The 27393-nt window shown below is 46.8% G+C and overlaps 1 protein-coding gene across 1 annotated transcript in view; it reads right to left on the bottom strand.

The window, feature by feature from the left end:
• Positions 1-27393, bottom strand: part of CRB1 (crumbs cell polarity complex component 1) — a 153470-nt gene that overhangs the window by 84424 nt on the left and 41653 nt on the right. Inside the window, exons 3-4 of the mRNA XM_081010755.1 lie at positions 5291-5486; positions 406-545 (exon numbers count right to left, since the gene is read on the bottom strand). Of these exons, the coding sequence (XP_080866881.1) occupies positions 406-545; positions 5291-5486 (336 nt within the window). The remainder of the gene's footprint in view (positions 1-405; positions 546-5290; positions 5487-27393) is intronic.

Consider the following 27393-nt stretch of genomic DNA (forward strand, 5'->3'; position numbering starts at 1 on the left):
AACAAAATCAAAATACAAAACCACAAAATATACAATCCAAATTAAAACAACAACCCAATAACACCCCCCCCAAAAAAACCACCCACATTTTAAAAGGGCATAGGATGGCACATTGCACTGAACCTGGAAGTGACCCACAAATGTCATAAAGATGTCATTGAAACCTCACCAAAAGGGCAGAACAGGATGTTTGCATGCTTTTTCAATGGGTTTCAATAATACACAATTTCACTGACACGTGTGGTGCCTCAGAATGTAACTCCCCGGTAAACCGTGGAGGGCTGCCTGCATAGAATTCACGCTGCTATGGTGCATAATTTAATATATTTTTATTGTTTGTTTACACAGAGAGCTCACAACAGTTAAAGAGAGGGGAGCTTGTGTCAGAGAGAAAACAGAGTTTACCTGGCCAGCAGTGGCAAATGTAACTGTCCACTGCATCCTCGCAGGTAGCATTGTTGAGGCATGGGTGGAACCAGCAGAAAGGAATTAACGTTTCACAGTGAAGGCCCATATATCCGCTGCCTGTACAGTTGCAGCTATACCTGCATTGCAATAAAATTGATTAAATCAATGCCATCCTCGGTCTGTGGGCTCGTCTTTGAAAAATCGATGCTCGTGCAAAGATTTTCAGACCCACGTTTGCTTCCACCCTTCTTTCTCAGCTGTTGCATCAAGGCTCCTCCCCGGTATGTTTCTTTAATTTTTTATATTGAATCAGATTCAGAAGGTGCCCTTTCATACTTGACTGCCTCTTCTACACTCTTGCAGTGGTCCATAGCCCCTTGGATGTCCCATATCCATAGAGAATGAGCACGTGTAGGAGAGGTGCCTGGAGGGGGAGACTCCACCCTAACCATAAGGTAAAGGTAAAGGGACCCCTGACCATTAGGTCCAGTCATGGCCGACTCTGGGGTTGCGGCGCTCATCTCGCTTTATTGGCCGAGGGAGCCGGCGTACAGCTTCCGGGTCATGTGGCCAGCATGACTAAGCCGCTTCTGGTGAACCAGAGCAGCGCACGGAAACGCCGTTTACCTTCCTGCCAGAGCGGTACATATTTATCTATTTGCACTTTGACGTGCTTTTGAACTGCTAGGTTGGCAGGAGCAGGGACTGAGCAACGGGAGCTCACCCCATCGCGGGGATTCGAACCGCCGACCTTCTGATTGGCAAGTTCTAGGCTCTGTGGTTTAACCCACAGCGCCACCCGCATCCCCGCGTCCCCCTAACCATAGATGTGTTTATTACAGAGATGGGAAACCTGTAGCCCTTCAGTTGTTGTTGAGCTCCAGCTGGAGATGGGAATTTATTATTATTATTATTATTATTATTATTATTATTATTATTATTATTCCGTTTGCCTTTAAAGGCAAGCCTACCAATTCACACTTTCCTAAACAACGTGCAAACCGAAACACAGCTATTCTTTGAAATTTGTACTTCTCCGCATTTTGCAATAAGGTTCTCCGGCCAAGTACTGCATGCAAAAATGCATATACTAATGTAACACAAAAATGCATTTGGGGAAATCGCTTGCAAAATGTACATATTAGTCAAAGCAGCATACAGAAACATGTTTACTAGGAGAAGTTTGCACTAAAATGTGGGTGAATTTTCATGAGGTTTTCTTTTTTAAAATGCGGATTGTTGTAGGAATGTGGAGAGAGAACTGAATTTAAGATTTGGAAAAAATGAGAAACTTACAGAACTGAAAGGAATAGATTTGTCCATCCTTATCTCCAGCTTCCATCTGACCCAACTAGCTGGGTCAATGAATGATGGGAATCAGAGTCCAGTCTCATTCAGAGAACCACAGTTTTCCCAACCTTGATTCATCAGAGCATCTTATACCTATACACCTAGTTACACCTTCTGATTTCCTATCCAAGTTCCCTCTTCATTTTCTGCCTAGCTCACTTACTTCTCCATTCCATTTCAGCAGCCTCCACTTCTCTTTTTCACAATTTGCCTAGCACCAATGCTTCATATTCCCAATGAGTCATACTTCTTAAGAATCTATCTATAATATGCATTTCTTTTTCCCAATATTAAATCAGAAAACATAATACCAGTGTACGACGGGTGTTCCTGAGTAAGAAAGTTTCTAGATGAGAGGTTCACGTGAAACGCAAACCATTCCCCCCATAATCCCTAGATCTGACATGAAATTTTGCTTCTCGTTTGGTGAAAACCTTACATTTGAAATGGGCAGATTTATACTTCCAATTGTCAAAAGGTGAACTTTCAATTTTCACAGTTCATGTTCATGTGCATGCTCCTGAATTTGCACCCACCTGTCTTCAAATTTTATCATTCCCCAAAATCAAATGGTCTAGTTAAAAAAAAAAAAAAACATCGCCGTTCAAAACTGTCTTGAGAGTCACCTTTGCAAAGTGTGCATGGATAATGTCATTAAATAGTTTAGTGAGTGGGTGTCACTAGCCTTTGTAGTATCTGACAAGAGCCTGGAGTCTCCTGTTATTGTTCTGTTCCTTTTTTAAGAGAGATAATAAACGTTTGTCTAGCTCCCTGGGCTGGTGTGTCCTCTAAGCCTTTCATGACATTCATAGTGCTCATTTGCATTTCAGTTTATCTAATGAGAGCAGAAAACCTGTGTCTTTATTGGAAAGATTTGTTCAGTGGACAGCTTTATTGGCATACACCGACTGCATAGTGGCATAAATAATTGCTATTGTTCAATTCAAGCAGAACAGGGAATTCTCCCTCTGTGTGACATCTGTTCTGCCGCGACAGCAGAATGCAATGCTTTTTGCGTTCAATGTTTAATTCCAAAGTCTGCTTTTGAGACCGCTCAGCTATTGATCAGAAACCATTTCAATCTGAACAGGTCTCTCTTTTTTAAAAACCACCACCACCACAATTCATTGGATTCAGATATTGCAGTTATCTTGAAATGGATTCGTATCCAGTCATTGGGAAACTATGGCTCAGCTGTCACTGAGGTGGCAAACCTCTCTTTATCTGGGCCTTTGGCCTGTATCACTTCAGCCAACTGGTTGGGTGTCTCCCATGAATAAATTCACCCTCATACAAAAATGTTTCCTGTGCAAAACAAAGTGGGTGTCAGTGAGGAAGGTTGCAGCCTAGCCTTCCTCTGGTTTCGTGTTTTAGTCGGGAAGAAGATTCAGTCAGCGGCTTGAAGTTGTGTAACCCAGCCATAGGTTTGTCAGCTCCGTGAGAACCAGGCAATATTTAACTGGTTTTAATTTGGTAGTCTGTTTGTTTCTTTCACACACAAATTCAAAGTTTTGATACTTTAGTGTGTTTTGTTTTTTCAGGGCTTGCCTGGCAGTTGTTGCTAAGTACTGTATTTTTCGCTCCATAGGACGCATTTTTCCCTCTTAAAAACTAAGGGGGAAAGTCTGTGTGTCTTATGGAGTGAATGCAGGAGGGAGGCAGACAGGAAAAGCCCCCAAGAGCCACACACAAGTTTCGTGCGGCTGTTGCGGGCTTTTCCCCAGGAGGGAGAAGGGACTGACGTGGCCAGTCGGTCCCTTCTCCCTCCTTGTAGAAAAGCCCGCAGGAGCCGCACGCTCCTTAAAGGGTATGCGGCTCCTGTGGGCTTTTGCGGGAGGTGGGGGAATTGCCATAGCCATGCGCAGCCTCTCCAGCCGGGAGAGGCTGCACAAGGCTAAAGAGGAAGCCAAGGCAGTGAGTGGGATGGATCACGCTCGCTGCCTTGGCTTCTTTGCTCTTTGGGGCTGGGCGGGGGGATAATATTTTTTTCCTTGATTTCCCCCTCTAAAAACAAGGTGTGTCTTGTGGCCCGGTGTGTCCTATAGAGCGAAAAATACGGTAGTTGCTTTGATACCCAACATCTGGGAGACTACAGGTCTCCCATCGCCGCTTTAGACACTCTAATGCATGGATGGCTAAATCTGTGCCCTCCAGATGTTGCTGAACTACAATTCCCATCAGGCTTGGTCATCATAGCCAAAGGATTATGCAGTCAGCAACATCTGGAGGGTACAGGTGAGCCACCTCTGTTCTGATGTATAAGTGGAGCTGGGTACCAGACCCCATGGGTGTTCATTGAAGCAGGTATTTTAAAAGAGGCTGGATGTCCATCTGGCAGCTGTCTACCAGCTCCATCTGGTATGCAGGCTGAGACCCTACCTGCCTGCAAACTGTATCGCCAGAGTGGTGCATGCTCTAGTTATCTCCTGCTTGGACTACTGCAATGCGCTCTACGTGGGGCTACCTTTGAAGGTGACCTGGAAACTACAACTAATCCAGAATGCTGCAGCCAGACTGGTGACTGGGAGTGGCTGCCGAGACCACATAACACTGGTCCTGAAAGACCTACATTGGCTCCCAGTATGTTTCCGAGCACAATTCAAAGTGTTGGTGCTGACCTTTAAAGCCCTAAATGGCCTCAGCCCAGTATACCTCAAGGAGCGTCTCCACCCTCATTGTTCAGCCTGGACACTGAGGTCCAGCTCTGAGGGCCTTCTGGCAGTTCCCTCCCTGTGAGAACTGAGGTGACAGGGAACCAGGCAGAGGGCCTTCTCAGTAGTGGCGCCTGCCCTGTGGAATGCCTTTCCATCTGATGTCAAGGAAATAAACAACTATCTGGCTTTTAGAAGACATCTGAAGCCAGCCCTGTTTAGGCAAGTTTTTAATGTTTGATGTTTTATCGTGTTTTTAATATTCTGTTGGGAGCCGCCCCGAGTGGCTGGGGAAACCCAGCCAGATGGGCGGGTTATAAATAATAAATTATTATCATTATTATGACAATGTAAATTCCAGCACTACGCAAGAGGATGAACTAGATGACCTGTATAGTGGCATAAACAACAGCTACTGTTCAATTCCAAGTCCAAATCTAAAGCTCTATTATTTTATTATTCATTACCCCCAGTTTTGAATGCCTAAAATATATTTTCCTAAGGAAAGCAGTCTCCATCGCACACCATAAATGGAAGGATCATATTTTAGAGAAAAATCACAATTTTTCCATTTTGGCTGGGTTGAGGTCTCCACTATATTTCTAAATATACCCAGATTCTAGCTGGAATCAGTGAAAGGTCAAATTTTAATAAGAATAAAAAAAAATAGGTTATTGTATTTTAGTATTTTGTTGGAAGTCGCTCAATGTGGCTGGGGAAACCCAGCCAGATGGGCGGGGTATAAATAATAAATTTTTATTTTTATTAATATTCACATTCTCTGCCTACCTGGCCTAGAGGTGGTTCCAGTCTATTAGGATAATGGAAACAAGTGCTTGTTATCTGTTGTAAGCACATTTCCCAACACTGAGATTACGTACCCGTTGATACCATCAATACACTGCCCCCCATTGAGGCATGGCTGACTTGCACACTCATCAATGTTGACGGCACAGAGATCACCCAGGAAGCCAAGTGGACAGGAACAGTAATAGCCACCCAGTCTATCATGACAGGTTCCGCCGTTCAGGCAAGGCTGTGACAAACACTCGTCAATTTCCAGCTCACAGTTGATACCTGTGGAAAAAGACAGATAAAGGGGGAAGTTTGAAGGGTGCGCATCAAAAGCACCTGTTCTGGAAAGTGATTTTGATAAGAGATGGTCGCTTGGCGAGATGTCAGAACCTTTTGGTTCTCGGATCTTACAATGTTTATTTTTATTCTAGTTCTTCTTGTTCCTAGAAATTTTAAGTGGCCAGTAGCCATTGGCGATTTGGAAAAAGGATCAGGTAACCACAATGACAGAAAATAGACAGTAGACCATGAGAATCTTAATCTGATGGGTTCGAGTCTCATGTTGGGCAAAAGATTCCTGCATAGAAGAGGGCTGGACGAGGTGATCCTTGTGGTCCCATTGTAATAAGAATTTTAAGGTCTTAGATATACAATAAATGTTCATAAATGTACCAAGCAAACACGTGCATAAATATATAAACCACATGTCTGAAGCAGCACAGGAAGACAGTCCTGAAATCATTTTGACTCCCAAGCTGACCAATTGTTTCTCTGCAAGGAGGGAGGAGGTGGGAAAAAAAACCTTCCTTGTTACAGGAATTTAGTATTCACCATTTCAAAGGGTGACAGACTACCAGGAAAAGACTACCAGGAAAGGCAATCAGATAAGGCATTATCAGATAACCTGGCAGACAGGAAAAACAACAACATTCAAATTTCTGTTGTAGACCACCTTTTCTGTGATGTAGGTATTATGTATGGAGGGGTGGTCTTGAGCTCCAGGGGAGGGAATTTAAAATGTCTATATAAGGCCTTGCACGCTATTGTTCGAGGTCCTCCTCCTTTCCTGCATGTGAGGGGAGCACCTTGTTGCAACAGACCAATAAAGATCAGGCTTACTAGCTGCTTTGCTTCTCAATATTCTCTGGTTGGCCTCTGTTATTTTCTCCTACCAATAGGGAAGCCATGTAAGGACTCAATAAGGGCTCTTGGATACCCCATAAGGGAAAAAGGACAGATTTTTATTGTTTACAACACCTTCTAGAATTCTCCTCCTCTACTATTCTATGATTGAAGCTCTGTGGGTAAGGCGGCCCTGGGGGATGCCTGGCTCGCTGTCATTTTGCTGTTACGGCAGCAAGCAATATTTAATGTTTAGTTGCCTCTGTTAAGTGGTATTAAAATGCTGTTAAACTTTCATCAGATTTTTTCATCATCATGGCTGTTGTGGTAGCACAAGCTCCCTCTGGGGCCACCTCACCCTAAATGCATTGTTCTGAAGGATTCCATCAGAGCATGGAAGTGAGAAGTGAAATGTCCCTGAAAATCTTGGGAGTGTTAGTGCTGCTACAACTGGGGCAACAGCAGGTAAAGGTAAAAAAAGATAAAGGACCCCTGGATGGTTAAGTCCAGACAAAGGCGACTCTGGGGTTGCGGCGCTCATCTTGCTTTCAGGCCGAGGGAGCCAGTGTTTGTCCACAGACAGCTTTCCGGGTCATGTGGCTAGCTTGACTTAACCACTTCTGGCACAATGGGACACCATGACAGAAACCAGAGCGCATGGAAACTCCATTCACCTTCCCGCCGCAGTAGTACCTATTTATCTACTTGCACTGGTGTGCTTTCGAACTGCTAGGTTGGCAGGAGCTGGGACAGAGCAATGGGAGCTCACCCAATGTGGGGATTCGAACTGCCGACCTTCTGATTGGCAAGTCCAAGAGACTTAGTGGTTTAGTCCACAGCGCCACCTACATCCCTGCAACATAGGACATAGGAAATGGCCATGTAGCTACAGCTCTTTCCTCTTAAAAACTGTGCAGAGGGGGGCAGCAGGAGGGGGAAGGTGATCACTGCCTGCCTTTTGTGCTTAATGCCTTGCACTGGCCCTGATGTTTTCTACAAACTAACTAAACATTAGGACCACAGAGTTGGACCATTGATTTTTCTAGATCCATAAAATCTACATTAGCCACAGGTCTCCAGAGTTTCAGGTGGGAATCTTAATCCCAGCCATACCTGGTTAAATCTGGGGCCTCTTCCTTACAAGGCATGGGGTCTATCACTGACCTACAGCCTTTATGAAGTCTGTAGGTGTCAGGGAACTGCCATCGGAAGGAAGGGAGGTGGAAGGGCTCACACAGGTTGGGAGAGACTCAGCAGCTGAAGAGGGAACCAGTAGGGGGAGAAGAGCTGAGCTGAGGAAAAGTGAGCAGGAGGGATGGCTCCGAGACACTTCCAGCGAAAACAGTGGGGAGGTTTCAGGACCTCCTGTAGGGACACCCACTCCTCGCCGGAAACTGTCACGCAGAGAGTCCAGAAGACGTGTTTCCGTTAAGGAGCTTTTATGTTGGAAGCGATTCCGAAAGCAACCACTGTCGGAATCTGCAAGCGACTGACAGAGCCATGTTTAAGGGGCTCCGTTACAGACAGAGGTTTGCAAACTTGACCAAACTCTGAGGGACTTGGATTTTACGCACAAGCAGCTCTTCGTCCCATCACAGCATTCCGACAGTCTCCGTGAGCAGTTTGTGCAGGAGAAGGCATCATGAGCAACCCAGCCGGAACCGGAGAAGCAGGAGCTGGAGCGGGTCCAAGCCTGGAGGAAAGGTACCAGGCGTTGGAAGTCCAGCTAGCGCTGCAGACGGCGAGGCTCGAGGAGAGGAGGGCTCAAGATGCAGAGAAGGGAAAAACCACCCCGCTCGCCAGAAAGTTGCCAGGATTGGTGCAGAAGTTTGGGGGGGAGGCCAAGGACTATCATGCCTTTAGGAGAGATGCAGGAGCTAAAGGAGTTCATTGACAAGAACCTGAAGAGAGGGTTCATCAGAGAGTCCAGGGCGGTGGGGGGCAGCCCAGTGTTTTTTGTGGACAAAAAAAACACGGACAAACCCAGGCTTGTAGTGGACTTCAGGGCCTTAAATGCAGTGTCAGAACCAGTGACTTTCCCAGTGCCCAGAATTGATGACATTTTGACAAGGGTCAGGAAGGGAAAGATTTTTACTAAACTGGACCTGAGGGGGGCGTACAACCTGATACGAATAAGGAAGGGGGATGAATGGAAAACCACCATGTTCACCCCTTTGGGGGCATTTGAATATTTAGTTATGCCCTTCAGCCTACAAGGAGGCTCCGCGTGCTTTCAATCGTTTATGAACCACGTCCTGGGGCCTTTGCTTTACAAGAATTGTGTGGCCTTCTTAGATGACGTGTTAGTATATTCAGAGACTGAGGAGCAGCATGTAAAAGACGTCAGGGAAGTGTTGGGCAGACTGCAAGCCAATCAGCTGTGGGTGAAGCTAGAGAAGTGTCAGTTTCATGCCAAGGAGGTGGAATTCCTGGGGTACCGCTTGTCGGACAAGGGATTGGCCATGGATCCTGGCAAGGTCCAAGCGGTACTGGAATGGAAAACACCGAAAACAAGGAAGGATGTGCAAAGATTCCTTGGATTTGGAAACTTCTATCGGAAGTTCATCAGAAATTTTGCCCACTTGACGGCTCCCATTACGGACTGTCTCAGCAGTAAGAGGAAATTCGTTTGGACGGCGGAGGCGGAGCGAGCTTTTGAGGAACTGAAAAGGGCGTTCGCTTCGGAAGAACAGCTCCTGCATGTGGATTTACAAAAACCGATGCGAGTGGAGACGGACGCATCAGACCGGGCTGTGGGGGCGGTGCTTCTGCAGCCTGGGAAGGAGGAGTCAGAGTGGAGACCGTGTGCCTTTTTTTCGCGAAAGCTGAACAAATCTGAGAGGAACTACACGGTGTATGACCGAGAACTACTTGCCATTCATGAAGCGTTCAGGAGATGGAGGCATTTATTAATTGGGGCACAACATAAGGTGCAAGTGTGCACGGACCACAAGAACTTAGAGTATTGGAGAACGGCACGAGTGCTCAACCAACGGCAAGTGCGATGGGCCCAGGAGTTCTCCAAATTTCACTTTGAAATCTGTTATGTGCCAGGTCCAGAAAATGTTAGGGCAGACGCTCTCTCACGCAAACCTGAATATTTGGAAGGGGAGGGGGGACCCGAAGAGAGACATGTCATCCCAGAGGACCGCTGGGTGTGTGGGGCGGCATTGGTGGGGCAAAGAGAACTGGTAGAGGAAACAGAGAATGATGAATATGCCCAGAATAAGCTCAGAGGTCTTAGGGGTGAGGGAGAGGAACCAGGGGGTTTTGAGGAAAGAAATGGAGCGTTGTATTACAAAGGGGCACTGTATATCCCCGAAGGAGACTTAAGGGGGAGGGTACTCAAGCAGTTGCACGACAGCCCCACGGCGGGGCATTTTGGACAACACAAAACCATGTGGTTGGTCACCAGGGAATTTTGGTGGCCTAAGGTGAGGGAAGATGTACGGGAGTATGTAAGAGGGTGTGAGCAATGCCAGCGAGCCAAAGGGGAGAGGCGGGCGCCGGCGGGGCTATTAGAACCCTTACCAACCCCAGAACGACCTTGGGAGGCAGTGTCGATAGATTTTATGACTGATCTGCCGAAGTCCAAGGGGAAAACAGCCATCATGGTGGTGGTAGACCTACTGACAAAGATGTGCCACTTTGTAGCCTGTTCGCATGCAGTCACGGCGGAAGAGACAGCGAAGTTATTTGTAGAACACATTTTTAGGTTGCACGGGGTGCCATTGAGGGTGGTCTCAGACAGGGGAAAACAATTTACTTCCAGGTTCTGGAGGAAGCTCATGAGCTTACTGCAGGTGGAGGTCAACTTTTCGACTGCCCGGCACCCTGAAACCAACGGGCAGGCGGAAAGAGCAAACGGTGTCCTCCAGCAATACCTGAGGTGTTATGTCAATGACAGAGAGAATGACTGGGTAGAGAAGTTGGCGCTGGCGGAATTTGCCTACAACAATGCAGAGAATGTGTCCACAGGGATGAGCTCCTTCTTGGCTAATTATGGGTGTCATCCCAGGGCATTCCCAGGGGGAGGAGGGGAGAGATGGAGCATCCCGGCAGCCGAGCATTTTGTAGAAGAAATGGAAGCAATCCATCGTCAGCTCCAACTCAACTTAGAAAGGGCGAAGGAAGAATACAAGAGGCAGGCAGACAAGAACCGAAGGGAAGGTGAAACCATAAGGGTGGGAGATCGGGTGTGGCTGTCAACCCAAGGGTTGCCGTTCAAAGGAGGTTGTAAGAAATTAAGACCCAGGAGGTTGGGTCCCTTTGAGGTCATTCAACAAGTCAACCCAGTGGCTTTCAGGCTCCGGTTACCCAACCACATGAAACTGCACCCAGTATTTCACAGGTCGTTACTGTCACCGTATGAGGGGGGACGAGAAGGGATGTCCACTCGGGGACCGATCATAGAAGAAAGGGAATGCAGCAGCCATGTGGCAGAAATCCTCGACGCCAGGTGGAAGGGGGATCAGGTGGAGTATTTGGTAGCGTGGGAAGGAGAACCGGAGTCAGAAAACACTTGGGTAATGGCAGAAGATATCAATGACGAGGTATTGATAGAAACGTTCCATCAAAGGTTCCCAAGGAAACCTCAGCCTGTGGAGAGGTTCCGGAGGGAATACTTTGGGACCACCGATGAGGAGGAGGAGTTGGAAGGATTCACGGATTCGGAAAGGGAAGGGGAGATGGACTCTGAGGAGGAGGAGTACTTCGAGACCAGGAACCGTGACAGGTGGAGAGAAGTGTTCGAGACATAGGAAGATGAAGGAAGTTCCTTCCGGGGTTTTGCCTCCTCACCGCCCATAGAGGAGGGGGCGGGAGGGGGTGAAGGGGGCCCTGGAGGGGAGGTGGATGTCAGGGAACTGCCATCGGAAGGAAGGGAGGTGGAAGGGCTCACACAGGTTGGGAGAGACTCAGCAGCTGAAGAGGGAACCAGTAGGGGGAGAAGAGCTGAGCTGAGGAAAAGTGAGCAGGAGGGATGGCTCCGAGACACTTCCAGCGAAAACAGTGGGGAGGTTTCAGGACCTCCTGTAGGGACACCCACTCCTCGCCGGAAACTGTCACGCAGAGAGTCCAGAAGACGTGTTTCCGTTAAGGAGCTTTTATGTTGGAAGCGATTCCGAAAGCAACCACTGTCGGAATCTGCAAGCGACTGACAGAGCCATGTTTAAGGGGCTCCGTTACAGACAGAGGTTTGCAAACTTGACCAAACTCTGAGGGACTTGGATTTTACGCACAAGCAGCTCTTCGTCCCATCACAGTAGGTCTGTAGGTCTGTAGGTCCATAAAATCTACATTAGCCACAGGTCTCCAGTGTTTCAGGTGGGAATCTTAATCCCAGCCATACCTGGTTAAATCTGGGACCTCTTCCTTACAAGGCATGGGGTCTGTCACTGACCTACAGCCTTTATGAAGTCTTGCATCGTGACACACATCCCAGGGGCGTGGTATTTTTTTAAAAAACAAAATAATTCTATTAAGGTTCATGGAAGAAACGACAAAACTTAATATCTTTTTCCTTTTTTTAACCACACCAAGACTTTTATCTAAATACAATAAAAACACAAAAAGAGAGGGGGGAAAGACACGGAGAAAGAAAAAGGGTAGAAAAGAGATTAAAAGTGAAAGACAGAAAAATAAGATTCAGAAAATAATTTTCGATTTTTAAAAAGTACTCATGAAATGTGTGTCATGAAATTCTTCTTTCATTTGGCACCTTTCATCTTGATTTCTTCTTCTTCTGATAATGATAAAACAGTGCAAGTTGACGCCTTGATTTTGGCTCTTATTCACCCTCATAAATTGCTGCAGTTTGAGTTGCTGGCGGATTAATTCTGGGCGTGTTCTGTTCGCTGCCCTGATGTGCAGTGCCCTTGGCTGTGCTGAGTTTGTTGGGCATATCTCACATGCTTGTTCTAGTATTGGCGCAGCTCAGCTGGTGCAAACGTAGCAGGGGAAGAGGATCCCGGTTGCCCACTGGTATTTGGCTGCCATGCCATCGAGATTTACTGTGAGCATGGCAATTACTACAGAACAGCTGCCGGTTACTGAAGGCTGCGTTGCTCTGGTCCTATCTACATGTTGCATCATGCCCAGCTCCATACGGATGGCTTTGTATTTACAAGTTCAAGAGAACGTTATTCCCCTCCCCAATGATTGTGCTGGTGTTCCTCTTGTTAGCATTGCTGTCATATGCTGAAGCAGCTTTGTGCTATCCCTACACCATACCACTCAACAGCACAGAAATTCTGGAGCAAAGGTGAAAATTATCCTCATTTTTTTAAAGGAGTCAGTGAACTGACAGTGACTCTAAAAAAAGGGGGTAAAAAGGTAAAGGACCCCTGGATGGTTAAGTCCAGTCAAAGGCAACTATGGGGTTGCGGCAGTGGCGAAGCTGCATGCTCCACTACCGGGGGCTGGAGAGCAGGTGGGGGTGTGGCTGGCACCCCCGGGGGTGTGACATGCATCCCAGGGGCGTGGCACTCCACCCGCGGGGGCGTGACACACATCCCAGGGGCGTGGTATGCCGCCTGCGAGGGCGTGGTGCGAGTTCTGGGGGCGTGACGCCCAGGGTGTGTGGGGGGAGGGTGCACGGCGTGTGTCCAGAGGGACCGCTGTGATGGCACCCTACTGAAATAGTGGTGCAAGGGGTAGTCCACTTCCTCCACACCCCATTCCTCCGCCAGTGGGTTGCGGCGCTCATCTCGCTTTCAGGCCGAGGGAGCCGGTGTTTGTCCACAGACAGCTTTCCGTGTCTTGTCGCCAGCATGACTAAGCCACTTCTGGCTCAACGGGACACCGTGACGGAAACCAGAGCATGTGGAAACACCATTTACCTTCCCGCTGCAGCGGTACCTATTTATCTACTTGCACTAGTGTGCTTTCAAACAGCTATATTGGCAGGAGCTGGGATGGAGCAATGGGAGCTCACTCCATCTTGGGGATTCAAACTGCCAACCTTCTGATCGGCCAAGAGGCTCAGTGATTTAGACCACAGCACCACCCACATCCCTGCCAGTGACTCTAAGGCTGGTGCAGCAGAGGTGGCACCTTCCACATATTTGGGGATACAAATCCCATCATCCCTGATCATTGGCCATGCTGGTTGTGGCTGAAAGGTGCTAGAGTCCACAACATTTGGAATGCACCGTGTTGGCTGCTCTATACTAGAGTTTGTGTCTCTTAGGTCTATCAAGTTACTCTGGAGAGTAATGGCTCTCCATAAACGGTGGACTTGGAGGATGAAAGTCCATAGCATGGTTGTCAGGGCTTAGTCTTGCTCAGACCTGGAACCTGAGGTCTCGGAGGCGGCGGCACAGGGAGAACAAGACTCTCTGGCAGATCTTGCCTGAAGACAAGCTGTTGGAGCTGGATATCCCTGTTCTAGGACTCGTGGTCATCACACCTGTTGCCTAGGTTCTTGGCTGGTTCTCAGGACGTCTCCATCTCTCCCAGGGCCATAGAGCTTCAGGGATGTGGGAGCTGCACATGAACCTATGTAGGAGGAAGGGGAAGGGCATGGAAACACCTGCCGTGACAAGAGCCAGAGTAGGGTGGAACCTCTGGCTCCCTCTCTGAGCTGCTTTATTGCTATAGCAACAGCTCACATCCAAGCTCCAGTTTTCCTGAACTGGGGAAATGGACAAAGATGTCCAAAAAGGTAAGAATTGAACTAAGGGTAGACAAGTCTCAGCTGATGAACACCACAGTCCCATGGACCCTTATCCATAGTATTTAAGTATTATTTATATAAGGTGCTTGTTTATATTAATGTTATGCACCGGCCACGTTTTCTCTAGCACCTGTGCATTTAAAAAAAAAATCTGACCTGTTTTTGCACTCTCTTCACTTTGGTTTATATTTTGGGTTCAAAGGTGCTCTGCCTAAAACAAAGATTGGTGTCCCGCTTTCACTATAATGGGGAATATAAAAATTGCCACAGCGTTACCCCATTTTGGCTAAACTGGATAAGAATTACAGGCACAGGAGCCCCTTCAAAATGGATTACGATGCTAAATTGTCGACAAATAGATCTAGGGGTTTGTGATGAAAGTAAAAGAGATTCACTTTCCCCCATAATCCATTTTAAGGCCCTACCTGTGTTAGACTAACTACAACTCCAGAATCCTTCTTAGTTTCATATTTCCAAGGTGGGGAGATTGACTTTCTCTCTTGCTCTCACATACCTTAAAAAAAATTAAGAAGTAGCTGAATGGTATGTATTGTTTATGTATTTTTAATTCCTTGTTTGTGTTTTCTGGGCTTTATACTACAAGAGAATGTCTAGAATGCATCATGTGGGGTTCTGAAATGTTCTGAGTTTGCTTGTTTTTTGTTGTTAAAATGTAAGGATATTTTAAAAACTTAAATGAATCTTTAACAGAAAAAAAGAGAACCCAGTGCTCTTACTTCTTGCAAAGCCCATGGATGTAGAGAAACATAGACATATAGAAAAGTTTAGCCCTATAAGTTTCAGAAAAAGAAAAACAAGAGAGCAGCATGAGGCTTTGTGAGGGCCCTGATCCAACTTGGGAGTGGGGATTGACATCACAACTGAAGCACTCCCCCTTATCATGTTATTTTTCCACACACGGAACCATCCCCTTAATGTATGATTTTGCCTATTTGGTGCTTCTACAATAGATTTCATTGGCATAGATAGGCAGTGACTTGCACAGACCACGTTGGGGCAATATTACTGCATCATCATCATATGTTTACTTGGCTCCTTTCTAAGTCTTGGCCAGCCAGGACTGCACTAAACCATGGTAGGGAGCAGTTAAGTGATGGGGGCATAGACAATGGGCAGTCAACAACGTTGCCTTACTCTGACTAGAAATAATCCAGAGTTGCACATCTCCAGTGCTCCATGAATGGTACAAGTGTTTTACTTTAAGAACTGGTTCACATACAAACCCTGGGAGTAAATATTGTACATGCTGCGAGACACAGGAGTGAAACTTTGGCCCATGAAATCCGTCCCCCCAGCACAGAGAATGTGTTGTGGGGCACCTGGATATCAGATCACACATCTATATGAATGTATACTCCTCCACCACCCCATACATTCAGTGTACATCTTTTTTTTATGCTGTCTGGATCACTGGATGAACGGGGAACATCTTTCAACTCGAAAATGGCTGCTATGTCCCACCGTCTGTTAACTTTACCTGCTGAACCACTGTGTGAGCCAGTTTTAAGACTAAAAAGGCACCATCATAGGGTTGCCGTATTTCAAAAAGTGAAATTCCATACACAGAAGTTGTTGAGCTTTTCTTGGCAAAGTTGTTGAACTTCGTTTGGTGAGGGGGGCCAAAGTTGTTGAGTTTTTGAGCTAGTTTTCTACGCTTCCGACATTGGTTGCCTTATGTCCAGATTTTCCTGGATGTTTAAGTGATTTCTGCCCAGATACTGTTTCCAAAGGCCGAATCCCAGCTACATCCGGGAAATTCTGGACTTATGCCATCCTTACACCATCATCACATGAAGCAAGTCTCTGTTTTGTTTTGTTTTATTTGCTCTATGAATTCATCATAAGGATTTTTTTTTTTTTAGTGTGCATTTGCCAAACTATGTCTAGTGACCGTAAATCTGTCAGGGCTTGTTAACAGCAGCTCCCTGTGAACATTTGAAAACACAGTGACAAAAATAAACGCAGTGTGTATCGAGAGTCTCAGCATAGCCAGATTCAAAACTATGGGCCGAAAAACAGCCTGATTATTAACATGAAACCACAGGATTTGCTATGTTGGATCAGGCCATTGGTCTGTCAAATCAAGTAACCGGCCTTAGGCAACTGAGCGAAAAGTCCTTTCCATCTATAAAATGTCTAGCCAATGTGATGGATTGTATATGGGAGGGATTCCCCCCCCCCCCGGTCTCTACTGCTGCAGTCAACTTGTAAAAACATGGGATTTTAAGAGACATGGAAGAGGAGGAGGAGGAGGAGGGAAAATGGATATAGAATTGTTTTGGCATTTGCATGCAATGCCCTGCCATAAAAGTTATTCAATTCGGTATACTGTATTTACATTCCTCAAAATTAAAAAAACAGAAGACTCCAGTCCGGTGAATTTTAAACTTAAGTATTTTCAATTAAAGAAAAGGGCACATGTTATAGTTTGGTGACAGACATATCTAGCAGACAAATGATTCAGATGGCTTTCACCTGGAATTTGGAAGGTGATGATAGAGGGAAATGGCTCTCTTCCCCCAACTGGGCAGCATGTCATGTCCTAGCCTTGGGCAAATCATTCTCTCTCTGCCCCAATTCCCCATCTGTAAACAAAATAATAGCCTACCTAACAGCCTACCAAATATGGGCCATGTAAGGAGGCAATAAAGGAAACATTGTGACCCACACAAACTTTTGTGGCTATGGCAGCTTGTGTCTCTAGCAATTCAAATAAAAGTACAGTGGGCGCTCGGGGTGCGAACATGATCCATGAGGGATGCAGGTTCACAACCCGCAGCATCCGCAATCCGCATCTGTGTATGCGCGGGTTGCTATTCGGTGCTTCTGCGCATGAGCAACTGCCAAAACACGGAAGTAACCCGTTCCGGTACTTCCGGGTTTCGGCGGTCCGCAACCCGAAAAAACGCAACCTGAAGCGTCTGTAACCCGAGGTATGACTGTACTGGACAAGATGCAGCAAAGTGTGGGATATTTATCCCAGTCAAATAAACAATTCATATTGTTGATTTGATTGGGATAAGCACGTAATAGGGGTTGAAGCTCGTAGTGTTTTCCTGTGGTACTTCCTAGAGATGATTCTGCGAGATCCACTGGTGGAGGAAGGGGGGTGCAGTGGGTGCGGTCTGCCCCAGGTGTCATCCCTGAGGGGGGTGTGCCATCACCATGCCACCCCCTTGGGATGCTTGCCCTGCCCCCTGGGATGCTAGCCCTGTCCCCGCAGCATGTGCGTCGCCCCGGGTGCCGGAGCAGCTAGCTCTGCCTCTGGCGAGATCACTTCCCTTTTGTGCCCAAACAGGAAGGGGCGTAACTTAATATGCTCCTCCCTGCATCGGCACACACTTCCCCGCATCATGTCTGCAATGTGAGAGCATCTGTGTGTCAAGCTCAGACTCCATTTTTAAGCTAGCCTTTAGTATCCGTTAGTGACTTAATTAGCATTTTTAGCCTGCCTGCACTGTGCTGCTGTATTTGCTATTCTTGAGTGAGTAAATGTTAATTTCACCTTTTCACTAATTTTGTGTGTGTGTGGTTATTATTTTCAGGGGGAGAAAAGGGGGGTTAATACAAGGAACATCCAGTCTGCCTTAAAGCATCCTGGATTATTAATACTAAAAGGCTAAAACTATCCAAGCTCCCTTTTAATCTGCAAAGGAATGTCACTCTCCTGAACTCACTAACATGAGGAAGGAAGGAAGGATAGATCCTCTCCTAGCATCTAATCAAATCCCAACAAAAGTTGACCAAACTGTGGAAGAGGTAAGCATTCTGACCATCGGAGCTGATAGCATGGAATAAAGTGGGGAGGGAATCGTGCAAGGATAAGCAATCTGCTGACAGCTCACTCGGTCAAAGTAGCCGGAGAGCCAGGCCAGAGCAAGCCACTTTATAGACTTACAATGGTCTATTGCATCAGCTGAACCCTGATGGGCTGGCAAAGCAATGCTACCCCCAGGTCAACTAGAGAGCAACATAGCAGATGTCAGCCCAGCAGTTCCTCCGGCTCCAAGCAACTAGAGAGCAAGGTCTATAAGCCTTACCTTTGGAGATTCCAGGTGCTTAGGGATGGAGGAGAATTTTGTTCGGTCCACATTTTAAAGTGAACCTATTTAATTTCTAGTTTGTGGATTTGTATGCACTTCTTTGTGGAGGAAGCCATGGAAGTGAAATGGATATAAAACTGTCGTAGAATCAGAGCGTTACAAGTTGGCTTTAATAGCTATGTCATGAAAAAGATAGGACCAATAAACTTTATCAGGAACCTCAGAAATAGCCGGAGCTGAGGCTCAGTGTTTTATAAGGCCAACATAGGCTGGAAAGTTTAATATCTCCTCTGGCGAAACAACACACACACACAACCAAGTCTTTGTTTGATCTTTCTTATCAGGGTGCCCTTGCTATAAAAAACATAGGATGGACAGCATGCCAAACTTGGGGAGCTCTGGAATACGAGTTAGGATCAGGTAATGGATCTACCATGAGAGGTACATGATAGACCCCCACAATTCAGATGTGAGAGATGCTTTAGCTTTGCATGGAGACCATCTACACTGTCAATCCCCTACGCTCAGCCGTGCCTTACAATGTGAAATCAGGAGCATGAGAAGCCACTGTCTGGACTAGATTTCCAAATTCTGCGGTCTTTGGATTAAAGAGCATTAAAAGTAATGGCGAGATGCTATGTTTGATCGCCAGCCTATCCCGGCACCAGTTGCGTTCCATTATTTAACAGCTGTGCAGCACATGCGCCGTCGACAGAGCGCACATGTGCGGTGCATTATGGTAATAAAAATGCAGATTCCTCTTGCAGCCACCCACCCCCTCCTCTTCCTCTGGCTGCCTTAAATGTTCCGCCCTCCCGTTATCCCTGCACAATAACCTCTTCCATTTGTGTGAGAATTATGTGAGACATTTCTCAGCTCTTTGAGGGAAGAAGCACAAGGCATACCAGCCGCGTAAGAGCAGCCTGCAGAGCCTGCGGAGCAAGTAGCAACCCGGAGCCCAGTAACGAGAGCATTTGGTTAGCATTACCGCTGTCGATTTATTGCAAGTCCTCGGCATGCACATCAAAAGTTATAAGCTTTTTAACATCCTGGGGAAATGAGATGAGGCTGGATGATTCCCCACTGTGATTCATGGTGTCAGGCTGGGATAATAGCAATAGGCAAGCTCCCTCTGACAGACTAAATGAGGATTTTTATTACCAGCAGGGACACCTTGGGGGTTTCAACCAAGAACCCCTCCGGCTCATGCGTTTAACACATCTCACGGCGAGGTGCAGAAAAGCAAACAACAACAACAACAGGCACCACACAAAAATAAATAAATAAAAGGCTTCTGATAAATCACTCCATTAAGCAGACTTTAAAATCCAATATTTTACTGCGGCAGAAACAGCAAACTACCCCTTTATGGAATTTGTACCCTTATTATTTTCGTCATTGCTGCTGGAAGCTGTTCTCAAGCCATATGTCAACGTATGTAGTCTCTTTGGGCTTGTGTTTTATGCCCCACTTTCTTTCCTCTGTTGCCTCTACTTTCAACCTCTCTCATGCTCCTGACAATTCAGCTGTTGCTAGTGACTCTTGGGTTTCCCTGACTGAAGTGACTGGAGCAGAGGGAGGGAGAGGACAAACACGTATTAAATGTGTTGCCTCCAAAATCTGGGAGAGGACTGTCAAGAGAGGAGTCCTGCAGGCTGCTTCTGCGTGCAGATCTTCCGTGTGCCTAAAGTTGGTTTTGTGGTTTCTAAGTGGGGAAGCCTTTTTCGGAGTCAGAATGGGCTGCTTTGCAAAGAAGAGATGGGGTGGGTAGAACAGGAACCAGACTCGACTCTGCAGAACACTGAAAATTTAAGGGGTTTGGAAGGAACCAAAGCATAGCTGTCAAATTACAGATTTGAAAATAAGGGACCAGCAGCCTCAAAAATAAGGGATCAGCAGCCAAAATAAGGGATTTTCAGGGCACAGGTACGTTCAACTGCTGAGCCCCTCCGAGCCAAAGGTAGAAAGCCCAGCCAGCAGCCAAACAAAGCCTCAAGCGGTGGTTTCCACAGCGCAGCAACCCGGCAAAGGGGATGCAGCAAGGAAAACCACCGTCACCTCTCCGCTGGGAAGCGCTGAGCAAAGGCAAGTCCCCAGGCAACGTGGCCGATTTGATTGGCACAAGCCATGCAAGCTCCACCCCCCCAGTCGTTCTTAGACTCCTTATTGGGTGAACAACGCAGCCAAGCAACACAGTTGGAGCCTCCCTCCTCCCTGGCTGGCAGGGAGGGAGGGAGAGGAGCTGCTTCCTTTGAAACCCGGGAAATTTAAGGGACATCATCAATAAGGGACAGCAGCGGGACACAGCGCTGGGATAAGGGAGTTTCCCGCCAAATAAGGGACAGCTGACAGCTATGAACCAAAGCAACGAAGGTCTTAGTAGGGGACAAGGCATGAAACTTGGTCCAAGTCCCAGGCTGGCTTAGGGTCATTTCACAGGCTACAGCTGCTGCCTCCAACCACGAGCTCCACAATTACTGGTTCTCATGCTGCACATGTAATGTAACAATATTTAATTAAAATGGGCAGGCTGGATCCCAAATTAGCAACCCCTTTGTACTCACATAATATGACCTACACTTATGATATGACACTTTGATGACTACCAAGAGGGAGCAATTATGTTACACCTAGTGCCTAGGGAAGCTGTTTATGCAGAGGCCCTCTTGGATTTGTCCATTTCCGTTTGCTCCGTTTCCCATTTTTCTAGCTCTCCGCATTTTGCAGCAATTGGTTGCCTGCTCCTGATAGACCCTGGACTATGCTGCCTTTGGGGGTGATATTTGAAATTGCCTGTAAACATTTCCTTAGCTTGCTTCTTGCACTCTCCTCTCCTCTCCCCGACCCAGACTTTTCCCTTGGTTTGCAGAGGTTAAAGCTCTTGACGAAGCAATCCTAAATCCACCTGCCTCTGAGTAAACTCAGTTTAAAGCTGCAGCATTTTCATCTGAGAAAGCATGCATATGACCATGCTATAAAAGGAAAACAATCTTGCTTGACTCCAGTGAATGTAAATGCATATGAACACAATATATGCCAGCACACTCCTTCCTTTTTCCTTGCTGGAGGCATGCACACACACACACACACACAGAGAGAGAGAGAGAGAGAGAGAGAGAGAGAAAGGGATTCACATATCCAGATAATAAATGGTGCTGAGTAAGTTTGAGTTGCAGCTTTTTCACAATGTATCCAACCACTTCCTTGGCAAGATTAAACCGTCTGTTTTTAAAATTTTAAGAGAGGAAATGTTAAGCTCAATTTACAAACACATCCTTTGGAAACTAGTAATGGGAGGGTGGTGGGTGTGTGTGCGCGCCTCCAGCAGTGCTCCTTAGCGTGAGGACAGAGGTTACAAGTACACAGGACTGTCCCTTTTTCAGCTCTGACATGTTCGAAGGTAAGCGATCAATGCCAAATCATTGGGATGACCAGTGGAAATAAACTGCTAAAAGTTAAAATAAAACAGAGAGAAGAAGGGAGGCAGGGAACCAGTTACTGTTTGTGAACTGGCTGCCCAGTGTCTCTTCACCAGGCCTGCTGGGCAACCCCAGTCCTGTCTAATCTCTGGTTCTTCCCTAACTTGAACGTTGTCCTCTCTCTCATGGTCCCTGGAGGTGAGGGGATTATGTCCTGCTGTCCATCAAGGAGTCCGTCCCTGTGTTACAACCTTAGGCTTGGCTGAGAGTCGCAAGTTACAAATGCAGCTTCCTCCGTACAACAGGAGGTCCGGGTCGAATGTGATCATTTCAGAGCAGCCATGCTGGCAGTTAATGGGCTTTTCCTTCCTTCCCCTCTCCAGCTTTTCCTGTGGTTCGGTAGTTTCTCTCATCACTTGGCCTGAGCTGAGACACCTACTGGTAACAGCAGGGCGGCAGGAAGGCAACACACTTCTTGTTTGAAATAACACTCAGTGTGCGCATGATGGATCTTAACTGAAGGCAGGCTCCCAATGAAACCGATGTCAGTCAACAGAGAAGATCTGTTTTTGCCTTTCTACATACCCCTGCACTCGTGGCAAGGGGGAGGGGACAGTGGCTTAAGTCTATTTTTAATCCACATTCTCCAAAAATGCTTGCAGCCATCATAATGTCTTTGTATACTGTGCAGTGTCTGCTGTTTTTGTCTCGTTAGCTCACTAGAAATTGCCTAATAAACCTTGTTTGTTTAGGAGTGGTTTTATGTGTTTGTGTCCATTTGTTTTTAGATAGTCCTACACAAAATATTCGCCACCTTTTACTTCCAGGTTGGAAACTACCAGTTTCTTCAGGGAAACGCTAACTTACTTTTCTTTTTTAAAACTGGCACGGCATAGCCTCGAACATAACGCCAATGAAAATAGGGACATCCTATTCCACCATCATTTTATTATTTATACCCTGCCCATAGGTTGCTCCAGGTACTCTGTGTCAGGAGTGCATGCAGGAGCCAGGCCCGGGGACCAGTAGGGCTTCGCAGGACTGGGGCCTTCCTAAGTTTGTTCTGGAGAGGTAAGGCGCGGCTGCACAGGTAAGGCTGCTTGGTAACTCATTGCACCTGGTGGCAAGAGCTGGGAAGGGATATAAGGTCAGCATTTCCCTTTAGCTCTTTGCCACAGCAACTTGTTTCCTGCCTTGCTGTGTTTGGCTACTTGCTTCCTGATCCTCGGCTTCTTGACTCCTTGCTTCTTGACCCTTGGACCCTTGACTTCGTGATGCCTTGCTTCTCGACCCTCGGACCCTTGACTTTGTGACTCCTTGCTTCTTGACCCTTGGACCCTTGAATTTGTGACTCCCTGCTTCCTGACCCTTGGATCCCTGGTTTCTGGACTCTCATTCCTGCTCCCACCCTGCCATCTTGCCCCCGGTCCCGACGTCCTCAGCCAGGACTTTGATCGCCCATAGACCAGACCGTGACACTCTGGGTAGCTTCCAACTAATAATAATAATTAATAGAACATTTAAAAAACTTCCATATGCAGGGCTGTTTTCTAAAGGTTGTATAGGTACTTATCTCCATTGCTCAGGGGTTACATAACCCCATACTCTCCAACATTTCTCCAATGAAAATAGGGACATCCTAAGGAAAAGCGGGACATTCTGGGATCTAATCAGAAACCAGGATGGCTTCTGTAAATCTGGGACTGTCCCTGGAAAACGGGCACTTGGAGGGTCTGGTGTGGTATTCTTGTCCCTGTAGTTGCTTTTCCTGTGCTGCTTTCCCCTTGGAAGCTGGTCTTTCCTTCCCAGATCAATCACATGGGTGATTTTACTTAATCAGTGACATTGCAATCCAATTTTGCTGCAAGATGCTATTGGTGAGGGTGAGTGAGGGAAAGTGCGGGGGGGGGGCACAGTTTAAATGAATAAGCAAATATTTTCACAATGAGTGGTGAAAAAATAAACTCCCATCAAAAAAGGCACTGCCAAATTGTTCATAAGAAACTCCAAGTGGTTGCAGTCCCATGTTTTTAGTCTGTATAATGCCATTTAACCATTGTTACTGTCAAAAGAATCTGACAAGTTTCTGTCATGTTACTGAACGAAACAAGAATGGAAATATCCTAGCAGTGCTCTACTTTGAGACATACTTGTTGTTGTTGTTTAGTCGTTTAGTCGTGTCCAACTCTTCGTGACCCCATGGACCAGAGCACGCCAGGCACTTCTGTCCTCCACTGCCTCCCGCAGTTTGATCAAACTCATGCTGGTAGCTTCAAGAACACCATCCAACCATCTCGTCCTCTGTCGTCCCCTTCTCCTTGTGCCCTCCATCTTTCCCAACATCAGGGTCTTTTCCAGGGAGTCTTCTCTTCTCATGAGGTGGCCAAAGTATTGGAGCCTCAGCTTCACAATCTGTCCTTCCAGTGAGCACTCAGGGCTGATTTCCTTCAGAATGCAGAGGTTTGATCTTCTTGCAGTCCATGGGACTCTCAAGAGTCTCCTCCAGCACCATAATTCAAAAGCACCAATTCTTCGGCGATCAGCCTTCTTTATGGTCCAGCTCTCACTTCCATACATCACTACTGGGAAAACCATAGCTTTAACTATATGGACCTTTGTAGTCAAGGATCACCTTGTCAAGGATCTGCTTTTTAAGATGCTGTCTAGGTTTGTCATTGCTTTTCTCCCAAGAAGCAGGTGTCTTTTAATTTCGTGACTGCTGTCACCATCTGCAGTGATCATGGTGCCCAAGAAAGTAAAATCTCTCACTGCCTCCATTTCTTCCCCTTCTATTTGCCAGGAGGTGATGGGACCAGTGGCCATGATCTTCGTTTTTTTGATGTTGAGCTTCAGACCATATTTTGCGCTCTCCTCTTTCACCCTCAATAAAAGGTTGTTTAATTCCTCCTCACTTTCTGCCATCAAGGTTGTGTCATCTGCATATCTGAGGTTGTTGATATTTCTTCCGGCGATCTTAATTCCGGCTTCAGATTCATCCAGCCCAGCCTTTCGCATGATGAATTCTGCATATAAGTTAAATAAGCAGGGAGACAATATACAGCCTTGTCGTACTCCTTTCCCAATTTTGAACCAATCAGTTGTTCCATATCCAGTTCTAACTGTAGCTTCTTGTCCCACATAGAGATTTCTCAGGAGACAGATGAGGTGCTCAGGCACTCCCATTTCTTTAAGAACTTGCCATAGTTTGCTGTGGTCGACACAGTCAAAGGCTTTTGCATAGTCAATGAAGCAAAAGTAGATGTCTTTCTGGAACTCTCTAGCTTTCTCCATAATCCAGCGCATGTTTGCAATTTGGTCTCTGGTTCCTCTGCCTCTTCTAAATCCAGCTTGCACTTCTGGGAGTTCTCGGTCCACATACTGCTTGAGCCTTCCTTGTAGAATTTTAAGCATAACTTTGCTAGCATGTGAAATGAGTGCAATTGTGCGGTAGTTGGAGCATTCTTTGGCACTGCCCTTCTTTGGGATTGGGATGTAGACTGATCTTCTCCAATCCTCTGGCCACTGCTGAGTTTTCCAAACTTGCTGGCATATTGAGTGTAGCACCTTAACAGTATCGTCTTTTAAAATTTTAAATAGTTCAGCTGGAATACCATCACTTCCACTGGCCTTGTTTATTAGCAGTGCTTTCTAAGGCCCATTTGACTTCACTCTCCAGGATGTCTGGCTCAAGGTCAGCAACCACACTACCTGGGGTGTACGAGACATCCATATCTTTCTGGTATAATTCCTCTGTGTATTCTTGCCACCTCTTCTTGATGTCTTCTGCTTCTGTTAGGTCCTTACCACTTTTGTCCTTTATTATGGTAATCTTTGTACGAAATGTTCCTTTCATATTTCCGATTTTCTTGAAACAGATCTCTAGTTCTTCCCATTCTGTTGTTTTCCTCTATTTCTTTGCATTGCTCATTTAAGAAAGCCTTCTTGTCTCTCCTTGCTATTCTTTGGAAATCTGCATTCAAATTCCTGTATCTTTCACTATCTCCCTCGCATTTTGCTTGCCTTCTCTCCCCCGCTATTTGTAAGGCCTCATTGGACAGCCACTTTGCTTTCTTGCATATGAGGGCCACTCCATTTCTTTTACGGGTTTCTTGCCCACAGTAGTAGATATGATAGTCATCCAAACTGAATTTGCCCATTCCCGTCCATTTTAGTTCACTGATGCCCAGGATGTCAATATTCTTGCCATCTCATTTTTGACCACATCCAACTTACCCAGGATCATGGTTCTTACATTCCAGGTTCCTATGCAATATTTTTCTTTACAGCGTTAGACTTTCCTTTCGCTTCCATGCATATCCGCAACTGAGCGTCCTTTCGGCTTTGGCCCAGCCGCTTCATCAGCTCTGGATCTACTTGTACTTGTCCTCCTCTCTTCCCCAGTAGCATGTTGGACACCTTCCGACCTGAGGGGCTCATCTTCCAGCGTCATAACTTTTATATGCCTGTTGTCTTTGTCCATGGAGTTTTCTTGGCAGGGATACTGGAGTGGCTTGCCGGTTCCTCCTCCAGGTGGATCACGTTTGGTCAAAACTCTCCACTATGACCTGTTCATCTTGGGTGCCCTGCTTGGTATAGTTCATAGCTTCTCTGAGTTATTCAAGCCCCTTCGCCATGGCAAGGCAGTGATCCATGAAGGGGTTGAGACATACTGGCCCACATCAAAATCTGCTGAGGAATTTAAGCCTATTGATTTCACTGAATATAAGTATAGCTAACTCTATGCTAAGGGACGTGGATGGCACTGTGGGTTAAACCACAGAGCCTAGGGCTTGCCGATCAGAAGGTCGGCGGTTCAAATCCCCGTGACAGGCTGAGCTCCCATTGCTCGGTCCCTGCTCCTGCCAACCTAGCAGTTCAAAATCATGCAGTACAAGTAGACAAATAGGCACCGCTCCGGCGGGAAGGTAAACAGTGTTTCCCTGCACTGCTCTGGACGGTTAAGTCCAGTCAAAGGCGACTATGGGGTTGCGGCACTCATCTCGCTTTCAGGCCAAGGGATCTGGCGTTTGTCCACAGACAGCTTTCTGGGTCATGTGGCCAGCATGACTAAACTGCTTCTGGTGCAACGGAACACCGTGATGGAAACCAGAGCACACAGAAATGCTGTTTACCTTCCCACCACAGCGGTACCTATTTATTTACTTGCACTGGTGTGCTTTCGAACTTCTAGGTTGGCAGGAGGTGGGACAGAGCAATGGAAGCTCACTCTGTTGTGGGGATTCGAACCGCCAAACTTCTGATTAGTAATAATAATAATAATAATAATTTATTATTTGTACCCCGCCCATCTGGCTGGGTTTCCCCAGCCACTCTGGGCGGCTTCCATAGAAACCAAAAATACACTAAAATATCACAGACTAAAAACTTCCCTGAACAGGGCTGCCTTAAGATGTCTTCTGAATGTCAGGTAGTTATTTATCGCTTTGACATCTGATGGGAGGGCGTTCCACAGGGCGGGCGCCACTACCGAGAAGGCCCTCTGCCTGGTTCCCTGTAGCTTTGCTTCTCGCAATGAGGGAACTGCCAGAAGGCCCTCGGCGCTGGACCTCAGCGTCCGGGCAGAACAATGGGCGTGGAGACGCTCCTTCAGGTATACTGGGCCAAGTCCGTTTAGGGCTTTAAAGGTCAACACCAGCACTTTGAATTGTGCTCAGAAACATACTGGGAGCCGGGGGGGGGCCACCAGGTGGCGCGTTGGAAGATGGCCGACAATAACATCTCTCTGACCCATACGAGGTAATTAAGGGGCTGCTATGGGAAGTATGCAGTCTTCTCCCCCCCCAGGAGACGGGGGGCGCTGCATTGCCAGCGGTGTTCACAATGCACCCCCTGATCCGAGAGATGGGGGTGCCGAACACTTGGCACGAGCCCTCGGTGAAGTCAGATCT

Source organism: Podarcis pityusensis (genome assembly GCF_964106645.2).
Source record: "Podarcis pityusensis genome assembly, chromosome: 6".
NCBI classification, from domain to species: Eukaryota; Metazoa; Chordata; class Lepidosauria; order Squamata; family Lacertidae; genus Podarcis; species Podarcis pityusensis.